General features: G+C 38.7%; 3 protein-coding genes across 3 annotated transcripts; 2 read left to right on the top strand and 1 right to left on the bottom strand.

Annotated features, from left to right (window-relative positions):
- The first annotated feature begins 3417 nt into the window (after positions 1-3417).
- Positions 3418-5626, top strand: LOC105223703 (N-acetylglucosamine-6-phosphate deacetylase). Its single transcript, XM_011201490.4, has 6 exons — positions 3418-3782; positions 3886-3952; positions 4280-4545; positions 4600-4818; positions 4892-5213; positions 5274-5626. Exons 1-6 carry the CDS (start codon positions 3648-3650, stop codon positions 5507-5509), a joined length of 1245 nt encoding a protein of 414 aa, XP_011199792.2. The 5' UTR covers positions 3418-3647; the 3' UTR covers positions 5510-5626.
- A 155-nt stretch (positions 5627-5781) lies between these two features.
- On the top strand, positions 5782-7949 carry LOC105223701 (uncharacterized protein F54F2.9). Its single transcript, XM_011201488.4, has 5 exons — positions 5782-6337; positions 6398-6496; positions 6569-6681; positions 6740-6947; positions 7005-7949. Exons 1-5 carry the CDS (start codon positions 5879-5881, stop codon positions 7695-7697), a joined length of 1572 nt encoding a protein of 523 aa, XP_011199790.2. The 5' UTR covers positions 5782-5878; the 3' UTR covers positions 7698-7949.
- Positions 7950-7965: 16 nt separating this feature from the next.
- On the bottom strand, positions 7966-11398 carry LOC105223702 (anaphase-promoting complex subunit 4). The gene is made up of 9 exons (XM_011201489.2): positions 11101-11398; positions 10916-11032; positions 10711-10859; positions 10271-10650; positions 10025-10201; positions 9800-9962; positions 9492-9744; positions 8652-9427; positions 7966-8130 (listed from the first exon to the last, which is right to left on the bottom strand). Exons 1-9 carry the CDS (start codon positions 11210-11212, stop codon positions 7990-7992), a joined length of 2268 nt encoding a protein of 755 aa, XP_011199791.2. The 5' UTR covers positions 11213-11398; the 3' UTR covers positions 7966-7989.
- Positions 11399-11559: the final 161 nt, after the last annotated feature.

The following is an 11559-nucleotide window of genomic DNA, read 5'->3' as shown; positions in this document are numbered from 1 at the left end:
TGTTACCAGTCGAAATGCTCAAACGAGTCATCGAAAATTGGACTCATCTAAAATGTAGCCGCGGCCAGCACTTGAAAGAGATAATTTTCAAAAAAAAAATAAAAGGCAGAGAATGTTCTTTGGAAATATAATAAACATTTCCCACTAAATTTGAAATTTCTGTGTATTTTCTTTAAAAAAGTAGGGAACCTTGAAATGGATCACCCTTCAAAAACGCCTCACTAAATTTGACCGTTTAAATATTACGTCATGAATATTGCGACTTCTCCACGGCATAATACGCATAAATCATCGCCGTTTATTAATATTATGTTGTCAAAGCTACGAATAACCCACACCACGTCTGAGTCATCGCTGACGTAGAGTTCTGCAGCTTTGAAGACACCTACAGTTTAAGGTAAAAGTGCGGAAATGGAATCCCGCTGTTGATTAAATAACACAAATTACTTGCAATTCACTGTGCGCAGCCTTCAATGTTACGTACAGAATTTCCACACGCCTGTCAGGCGCATCAACGCGACGCCACGCCAAGATATCAGTGCGCTGTAATTGAACCTTGCGATTTTAGTCACGTTTAGAGCGCGCCTATACGAATACAAATAGCGCGTTGAAGCGCCTTACATCTACAAGCCGCCATATGCTGGCACTAATCCCGTTTAGCCGGGCGCGGCTGCATTCAGCATGCGGCGCGTGTGCCGTGCGCTGTCAATCGCTAGCGCCGCGGAGGCGTCTTGCACAATTTTAGCTCCACCGTAAGCTAGCAGCAGGCGCATGTATGTTGTAAACGCACCGCCGGGTGGCATAAGATGCGACGGGCATTGCTGATTGCTGAAAGCTGCGCCTTCATAGCGTAGAGGTAGTGTATGAAAGTAGGCATGTAGCAGCCTTTTAGGCGCACAACCAGCCAGTTAAAACACAAACAGCGCGCGGCACACTTAATTACCAGCGCCAAGTGCGCGCTCGAGTCACTCAAGTAGCGCCCCAGTTGCTCACTTCTCGCAAACCCCGCCGTCCCTCATATGTGACATGCAACAACTGTCTCGCTGTGAGTGTGTTTGTCTGTGCGTTTTCTGCTACCTTTCGGCGCGAAAGCTTACTTTTTCTTTGGCGTCTCTTATTTGTTTTTCGCTTTTTTCTACTCTTTGTTATGCTTTGCTCACTTTCGCTCCGAGTAACTGCTCGCCACCCACCTCATGCGATTATCTTTTCCATGTTAATCAAGTATAATTAAGAAATTTCATTAAAATGTTAAATGAATACGAACAAACGAGCGCACAAACGAACGTACCACGCAGTGTGCGAGCGAACAAAATTCATTAAAATATGCGCGAAACGTCGTTTGTGGACTTGTACAACTTCGTTTACTTTCACACAGTTTCCGGTGGCAGCGGTGGGCGGCGCGTGCGGCAAGCACTCGTAGATTCGCTTAAGCAAATGCTGGCAATAAAATTTTACCAACCAACAGCGGAAGCAACAACCGAAATTATTTCGAGAAAACAGACAAACAACAAATCGTAAAGACGGTGGTGAGCAGTTGAAAAGCACAAATATGGCGGGGAGCAGACAGCTCTTCTGTTTATTATGGTGCGAAATTGACTGACAGCCGCCCTTCAGCTTGGGCCGTGACGCCTCATCATCACCCCCCTGTGTTTTTGCGGTTTTTAAATACGCCCACCGAATTGCGGTAAGTGCCGGCGCAATCGTCTGCGTAATGTTATTTTTATTCCGTTATCATAATCGTAATATTTATTTTGCGTAATGTTTTAATTGCGGTTTTGGTTTATTATCTAAGAAAACATTAGCACTGAGGGGAGGTGACCTTCGCTTGGTGTTGTAAAAAAGTGTATTCTTGGTGTTTTAACGACCCTTTTGTAGGTGGCAAGACGTAAGTTAATTGTCAACAAGATTATTTAACAGGAGACCCAAGACATGTGGCGTTTTGACGGGGTCGAACCATAAGGAGTAGGATGAGTTGGTTTCGTAGGACATGCAAAGAGATGGTTCGAGTCATACGGAGACTCTTATCATGTACGGCATATATTCAGTATGTCGAAGCCCGATTCTTGGGTCTAGATAAGTAATATTTAAGCTTGCTACAGTAGCAAGAACAAAGTTGCGCAACGGTCACTCTTGTTTCGTGAGGCAGCTCGAGCTCTTCTGCAATGTTCGCCGTTGGACTCCAAGGACGCCATTCAGTGGGCGAGAGAAAGTGAAGCTGTTAATAGCTCCAATGTGAATGGCGTTCAGTACAAGCCTGAAGTTCGTTGTGTACGTAGCAACGTTTGTTACCGGAATTGACCCGGATTTTATACGGTCAATGGCTGTTATTTCAGCGATCGAACACTGCTTTGGATTTGTAGATGGCAGTAAACCGTATTCTTCTTCTTTAACGACTATGAAATTATGAGTTATCTTTAAACACTATGAAAATATGCGTCAGATAGAGTCGTGGTAACATGAAACATAGAGTTTGTGGGTGCAATCTAAATCCAAGTTTTATTTTTTCAAAATCAACTGTGACAAATGGTCTAAAATCAATGTATAAAGCTTCGTACCGATAGCTTTAGGTCTACGAATTAGATAATCATGTCTTTCCATTCCTACGACCGTCGGGTCTACGTAACCGGAACCGACCCGGGTTTTTATTCGGCCAAGGACTGTCAACTTGGTAAAATTCTGTCGCTACAACAACAACATAATCATGCTGTTAGCTCCGACTTCTCTAACCTTTCGCACGACAGTTGAATCTACGGAACCCAGAACACAGTCGGATTAATAACCGGAAAAATACAATTATGCGAGGAAAACTTTCTGCTTTCTCCAAAAAAGAACCATTGAAGGAAAGAAAAAGTATAGTTTTGGGCACATCTATTAGAAACAATGTGCATCTTCTCCGACTACTTATGATATAGGAAATATAAGGATCAATTCCAGTACATTTTCTGCAGCTATTGGCACAGCACTGTAAGTGAGCATGAGTTGTTAGTTTTAGAAAGCTGACAAAGGGGGACTTGGGAAGTCCATGTATTCTGCACACGCGAAAGAAGAGTTGCAAGAAGTTTACACACTAATGTAGCTAAAATTGCACCTCAAGGATTTATCAAATATTCATTTTTTAATAATAATACCTAACCTATAAATGACAATATTCCAAAGCTTTATTGCACGATTACAAAAAGTAATAACAAAACCACAGCGGTCTTATATACAATATAATCAAGCTTTCATAACCTCAAAAAATAATCTCACCCAACATACACGAACGAATTGCGATAATAATACCATAATACGAAAGCTTGCAATCTCTATGCCCACATTCGCCGCATACACTCTATCAACAAAGCGAACAGCTGGCTCGTCGTTTTGTGTGAAATGAGAAGTTCTGCCGGCGCAACTTTGGCGCTCCGCTGCTCCCAGTTGGAGTGTTTTCAAGCGACTTTTTGCGTTTGTTTGGTGAACGCCACGGCATAAATACGAGTATGTAGTGCGTCAGTGGAGGTCGTCTGTGTAGTATGTTTAAGAGCAGAGTGCGCCTCGAATTGTAGAATTTCGCCTTCTTCACTTTGTGTTTCAATTTATTTGATTAATTTTTCATTACTTTTTCGGCGGTTGTCAGTTTGGAAATTCCAATTGACGAAATTTCGCAAATGTCACAAAATGAACTGCTGCAATTCGTAAACTGTCGTTTGGTGCGCAACCATCAGCTGGTGCTGGAAGACCTCTGGGTGCGCAATGGCAAAATCATTAACCCAGAGCCGGTGTTCTTCGACGAGAAGCAGCAGGTGGGTCAAATGAAAGGTCAAATTATGAGCTCATCATCAATTTAAAGTAAAAAAGTAAATGAAATTAGTTTTTAAACTTCACTTTGTCGTTTGTCTTCCACAGGCTCATAGGCAGATTGACTGCGGAAACTCTATAATTGCTCCTGGCTATATTGAACTGCAAATCAATGGTAAACAAAGTGATTGTGGGGCAATGCCCTAACAACAACAACAGTAATATTACACAGTGAACACTTCACTTATAAATTAAATGTAATGTGTGTTTATATGTAAAGCGCGATTCGGCACAACTGCCTATAGAGTAGTATTACTGTGCGGGCATTGTCGACAATTAAAAGTGGATCAGGGTTTTATCTTATCAGCGTCTGTAAACACACTTACTTGCATATATGGAGATTTGGCTGACCAGCGAAGAACATGCTTAAGAACACTATTAATTTTCTGATATTGCTGATAGCCTCTTCTGAAGATTTCTCGCTCACTTCTCTTTCACACAGGTGGGTATGGCGTTGATTTTTCACATGATGTGGACACTGTCGCCGAAGGTATTGAGAAGGTCGCTAAAGAGCTAATCACAAATGGTGTTACTTCGTTTTGTCCCACAATTGTAACCTCTCCCCCGGAAACTTATCGCAAAATCATACCTCAGGTAAATGGCAAGACAAAAGGCGCACAAGTTTTGGGCCTGCATTTGGAAGGACCCTTTATAAGCCCACAAAAGAAAGGTGCGCATCCAGAAAACTGCATAAGAGATATTGATAAAGTAAGAGCACAGATTTTGTATATATTTACATAACTTACCTTTTGATTACTGCAGGGCATCGACACTTTGGTGGACACCTACAGCAACTTGAGCAATGTCAAAATTATTACAATAGCGCCGGAAAAGGATCCTGAGGGTACTGTGACAAAGGCTCTAACACAAATGGGTATAACGGTATCTTTGGGACATTCCGTAGCGAATTTATCGCAAGGCGAAGTGGGCGTACAAAGTGGCGCACGCTTGATAACACATCTGTTCAATGCCATGCTTCCAGTAATTTAAATTGAAAACTTTTGCATGAAAATATACAATACTCATAAAAAAACTTTATTTACCTTCAACACAGTTCCATCACCGCGACCCGGGACTCGTTGGCTTGCTGGCATCTAATAACATACCACCTGGACAGGAGATTTATTTTGGCATTATAGCTGATGGTGTGCACACGCATCCGGCTGCTTTGCGTATAGCACACCGCACGCATCCGAACGGGCTTATATTGGTTACCGATGCCATAGCAGCATTAGGTCTAGGTGACGGTAAACACCACTTAGGCCAACTGGAGCTCGAAGTGCGCGATGGCAAAGCCTACATTGCTGGCACAAATACATTATGTGGCAGCATAGCTCCGCTGGATACGTGTGTGCGCATCTTCAAAAAGGCTACAAGTAAAACTAACTTTTTAACAATTTGTAAAAAGTAAATAACTAATTTCCGTTTGTATTTAGACTGCTCAACAGTATATGCTATAGAATGTGCTACACTACATCCGGCCAGCTGTTTAAAAATTACGGAAACAAAGGGCACTTTAAATTTTGGCGCTGACGCCGATTTCGTTATGTTGACAGATGACTTGTTTGTGAAATCTACGTGGATTAGTGGGAAATGTGTTTACCGTTATACAGTTGAGGAATTAGCCGCACTTAAAGCCAGACCTATCGAACAATTATGTGAATGCATTTAAATTTGTTATGTAATTTTATAATATTATTGAAATAAAATAATGCTTGTATAAAAAAGTAAAACAGATACGTTTAAAAAATTGAGCAAGCTTCTTACTAAATAAATTGAACACGCTTAATCACTTTTGTATTTTTATTTTTATAACAAAGCTTCTTTAAATAATTTAGAAACTTTTCATTAAAAAAAAAAACAAAAATGGCAAATTTGTGTCATGCTGTCCGCCACCTGCAACGAAATGTCAAATATTTATTTTTGTTTTGCTCACAATTGTTGACGTTGTCATTTCTACTATTCTAGTCTGCTGGTCAAAACCTTGTACCAGTTGTGTTAATAGTTTAATTTATTTGGCTTTTTCCGCTAAAAATACGGAATGAAATTTTACGTCAATTTACTGCTGCTGTGTAGCTGCTGTTGTGGCGCCTTGGCGTGGGATTCCGATGAGTTGGAAATATTTGATTTGGTTGAAGAAATCAATCAGAACTTCTACGAATTTATGAACATATCACAAGAGGCTACAAATAATGAGATTAAACGTGCCTTCCGTTCACTCTCTATTGTCCTGCATCCGGACAAAAATCCATCCGAAGACGCCAACATACAATTTCGTAACTTGGTATCCATTTACGAAGTGTTGAAGGAGGCGACGAAACGCGAGAAGTATAATAAAGTTTTGCGTGAGGGTCTACCAAATTGGAAGTCGGCTTTATATTACTATCGGCGTATGCGTAAGATTGGTCTCTACGAAGGAGCGGCAATACTTTTCGTCATTATTACTATTGGTCAGTATTTGTTTGCGTGGGCTGCTTATCTAGAAAAGAAATATACTGCCGTAAGTTGAAATACCAAATGAATTTAACAAACCAAAGATTATAATCAATTATATTTTTAGGAGCAAGTATTTGGTTCCAAACTGAAGAAGTTACAGAAGAAAAATAAAAGTATTGATATGGACGTTATACTTAAAGAAATTCCTTCACCATCAGTTTTGGTAATACAAGTGCTCATATACTCGTATGTAGTTTAACCCACATATTGCTAAATTGTGCGTTTTCTATTTTAGAATACTTTACCATTTCAAATTCCACTTTTCATTTGGCATTTGCCAAGCACAATTAAAGAAGCATTTAGTCGAGCTAATGAGCTTAAGGAGATTGCATTAGAAAAACGGCGACTGTATGAAGTTTTTTCTCGTTGTTTTATACGCATACACTTTAATGGGCTCTATTTACAGTGAACTTGAGGAAGTAAAGCGCCAAGAGGAGCTCGAACGTGAATTGGAAGAACAGGCACGTTTACGCAAAGAAAAGAAGGAAAATCTTCGCAAACGACGCCAAAACACAACAGCGCCCGAAAAGACTGACGAAGAATTGCGCGGCTACGCGCAGATACAGGCGCGTGAATTAACCGAAGATGATGCCATCAAGCCTGTACAGCAAAAAGTAAGCAGAATTTGCAGAACATAGATATCCTGTCAATAACAATTTATACCATTTTAGGCAACTCTGAGCGGTGGTTTCTGGACCGATGAAGATCTCACCGAATTGATACGCTTGGTGAAAAAACATCCCGGTGGCTCTAGCGCACGTTGGAATATCATTGCCGAAACAATGAATCGCTCTGTGCAAGAAGTAACTTTCATGGCAGCGAAAATGAAAGAGAACGGTTATCGTCTCCCAGGTCAAAGCTCCGAACAAAGCAGCGAGTTCACAACGCAGGTGCAAGAGGTGGCAAAGAAGGAGAAAGTGAAAAAAACTGCCGCAACTGACAATCAAATACTTGTGCCGGAAACAAATTGGTCACAAGAACAGCAACGTGCGCTGGAATCAGCCATTATTAAGTATCGCAAAAATGCAACTGGCGATCGTTGGCAAAAAATCGCCAACTGCGTGCCAGAAAAGACAAAGGAGGAGTGCTTAGTGCGCTATAAATATTTGTGCGAATTGGTAAAATCACAGAAGAAGAGCGAAGAGGAAGCTGCTACAGCCAATGACGAGGCGAACAATGAAAAAGTGGAAACTATAGTAGAAGAAGTGCCACCACCTGCCAAGGATGTAGAGAAGAATGACGGAGAGGACAAAACAACAGAGAAAGGTGGTAAAAAGCGCAGTAAACGCGAAGAGCGAAGACGTCGACGGAACATGTCGAGCGACGAGGATTCAGATGACGCTTATCAATATGAAATGAACTAATGTGTGAGAGTAAAAGTGAAGCACAATTGGCGTATAGGCTAAATATTTTTTATGCTGATATCATTTTGCTTTTAAGTTTTTTTAAGATAAATCTACAAAATTGTAGTTATCGTTTTTTTACGTGTAACTTGCTGCATTTTGTTACAAAAAATAATTTGTGTATATTATTTTGATATATATTTTGTTTACGTACAAAAAACTACTAAAAAATGCCACTCCTATAAAAATAAAAAGCAGGAAAAATATAAAAAATATAAATAAGTATAAATAAATAGACAATCTCTGTTTTATTTCACTCATTTGAAGAAGTCGCAGATTCTTTACTTATTTCTAATAGCGAATTTTGCGACATTTCTGTGTCGTCCTCATCATCTTCGATTTCCATTTCGAAAATCGTCATTTTTCGGCATTGATCGGACAGCACGGTGACAACCTGTGAAATAGTGTTTTTAAATTAATATCAATTTTTTAAATTAAAATTAATTTAAGTAATTTTTTTTAATTTAATATGTATGTGTTAATTAAAATTATTTTTTTAATTATTAAATTTTTTTTAATTAAAATAAATTTTTTTAATTAATACTTTTTCGGCTAAAATTATTATTATTTTTTTAAATTTTATATATTATATTTTTTGAATGAATACAATTTTTTTAAATTAAAATTAATTTTTTAATTAATATAAAATTTTTTTATTTTAATTATTTTCCCTGTTAAAGTTAAATATTTTTTTTTGTTTTTCTTTTAATTATTTAATTGTTTTTTTAATTAGTATTGCATTTTTATATTTTAATTATTTTTTCAGTTAAAATTATTTTCTTCTTAATTTTTATATTTGATTTTATTTATATTTTGGTTTGTTTTATATGTTAATTATTATTTTTTAATTGATTTGATTTTTTATCTCAATATTATTTTTTAAATTATTTTAGCAGTTCAACCTAATTAACTCACCTTCCTACTGCCCGACACTGCCAAATGGGTGCACACGCCCTCCAGCGGCTTCAAGCTGTTACCCTCCAACAGATCTGGTACGTGACATGCTACAGCCACGTCCAACAAGTTAATATTATTCGGCATTAAATGTTGGGACTGCTTTCCTTTGGTCGCGTCCAGCGTGAGTTGTAAGAAATAGCTCTGCTTGTCCACATTTTGTGCGCTACTATGTAGCAATATCGAGAGTATGCTCTCATTGTAGAAGTCTAAATCCACAAATCGCAATGTACTAAAGACATCCTCACGCAGTGCCTCACTGGTAAATGGGCCCGGTTGTAAATTCAAACGTACACATCGAAGCAGCGTAAATTGCTTATTGAATTCGAGTAAAAGCGTTTCATGAGAGTTAATTGTTGTCACCAACAAATCCGTATTTGCCTCTTCATTCACAAAAAACGAACTATGCACCAAGGTTTGGTCAGCATCGTCACTCGATGCGGGCAACGTAGCACAAATAATGCTAGCATTCAGCATAAAACTACCACTAATACTCTCATTGGGGCGTTTGAAGACAGTGTCCACAGCTGACATTAATTTGTCACGTTCCTGTATAAGTGAAGTTTCCTTTTGGTGTGGAAATAGCAGGGAACAATTCCGTAAACATTCATTTTCATCTAGCAAACGATGCCATAGATGATGTGGATCAGATTTGACGATTTGCTGCAAGTTGCGGCTCTCCAGATACTGGCCCACCTTTTCCAAATTAAATTTACGCTTTGTTACAGTACCATCCTCTGAAAAATCATTGATTAATAAAACAATATCAAAATACATACACACATATAACTATATGCATACCATTCTCCACAACACTATCCTCAAAACTGTTCAAATATTCTGCCAGATATATAGTGTCTTCAGGCGTGATTTGCGACATTTCTTCGGGTATGTCTTGTTGATGTAGACGCAGAATTACTATACAGAGCCATGAGAAAAACAATTTCATGTCGTTCACGCACTGATCGATTACTTGCTGCACTTCTAATATTTTCATCAGAAACGCGCCGCATGCACGCAGCGCCTCTTGTGTGGCATCGCATGAGAGTAAAGGCTGCAATTTAGCAAAAAAGTTAAATGTTTCTTTGCTAAACAAAGCATACCAATACCTCAAAGAAATGAGTAATGCGGCTAAGACCTTTCAAGGAGTTGAGAAAGTAGAACATGTTAACACCGCTGCTTTGCAATTGCTTAGTGATGAGACTTTCCACAGTTGAGTAGCTGAGATCAACCGAATTCGCCAACTTCTTGAGACCCTTCTCGGTTAAATCACTAAATATAATTGCGAACACATATATATAAAAATTTGGTAAATATGTTAAAAATATACTCACTCCCTTAGGAAGTCTTCAATTTCATGTGTGGCATAGCCAAACACAAGTAATTCTAAAAAATCTGCGGACAGCGAACCTTCGGGCTGTTGATTCGCGTATTTGGTTAGCTTATTATCCATTTCTAATAGCACTGTTTCCCATGCTTCCATAATGCACTGTATTGTTTCATTTATATAACTTAAATAGTTAATTATAATTAAAATTTGAATAAAACGACAATTTAATTTAGGTCACGATTATACGTACTTCTTAGTCTCTAGAACATTGGCGCAGTGTACTGCTAAATGTAGCATGGGCGAAATGTACTTCTGCAACACGGAGTTGTGAAAATGTAGTACCTTAAGTTCTGAACCGTCGGATACCAAAGCGTACATGGCATTAAAATCGCCACTCAAACGCACATCGTGCACTGCGAATTCATCCGGATGTAACACATGCTGTCGTAAGTCAATTTGCCCAGCGCGTAATGCACCGAGCAATAGCAAATGCACTTTTCCGGTAACCGTAATTACAACAAGAAAACATGGTGAACCTTTAGCAAAGGATCTTTGCTCTTCTGCCATTTTAGTGGAGGAGCCAATGCCACTTAAGGGTGGCAATGGCGGTAGGAAAAAATCAAAGGTGTGCTAATGGTAGATTGTATTAAATAGGAGTTCAAGGCAAGGAAAATATCTCAAAAATCAAACCTCTGTGCGATTACGGTAAGTGCTGCGGTAATCAGATGTTTTTATAGATTTGCTAAAATACACACGTTTGATATCCTCCTCAAAGTTTAGCACAGATATTTGGTCCTCGCGCTCGGCGTCAAGCAGCGTAACACGTCCATTGCTGTACCCTGCCATGAAGAGTGTTGTTATGATTAGAAATTTGCATATTACAGCAAAGACTCACCGACAGCTAAAACAGTTTCATCCAATTGCCAGCCGAGCGAACATACCGCGACGTCTTCTCCTAGTGAGGGAAATGTGACTATCTTTTGCCAACTCAAGCGCTGTATTATAACTTCACCTGTGAAATGTATTATAACATACAAGTATACTTTTACAGTCGTTTATTCATATGCACTATGTTCGTACCTCTATCAGTGCCATAGGCAATTAAATCCATTTTGTTGCTCCATTCCATACGCTTCACCGAGCCACCTACGACACGGGAGCCTATTTGCTTCATGGAATTAGCTTGAGACATGTTTATTTGATGTTATTATTTATATCATTTATAACCGATTTGGACTTGTTTACACCGCCAAGTTAATTAACTCTACATTTTATTTTCAAATTGGCAATTTCTCTATTCCTCCACTTTCTGTTTCGCATTAATGCCCCAGTCGTTGCCGTATTACCAATTCTTAATTATGCAATGTCTCCACATCAAAACACAAGTAATGGCAACACCGAAGAAAAGTTTACCCATTTATACGTTTATTCTAAATTAAAGTAATTACGAAGCTAAAATTAAAACGATGTTAAATTTTTAATGCTCTGTTTATGTGATGATTATAAAATTTGCAACTAGTTTAATCTCAGCTTCCAATA

Source organism: Bactrocera dorsalis, chromosome 4, assembly GCF_023373825.1.
Source record: "Bactrocera dorsalis isolate Fly_Bdor chromosome 4, ASM2337382v1, whole genome shotgun sequence".
Classification (NCBI taxonomy): Eukaryota; Metazoa; Arthropoda; class Insecta; order Diptera; family Tephritidae; genus Bactrocera; species Bactrocera dorsalis.
Note: the sequence above shows the minus strand (reverse complement) of the source record. Positions and strands in the feature narration are given on the sequence as shown.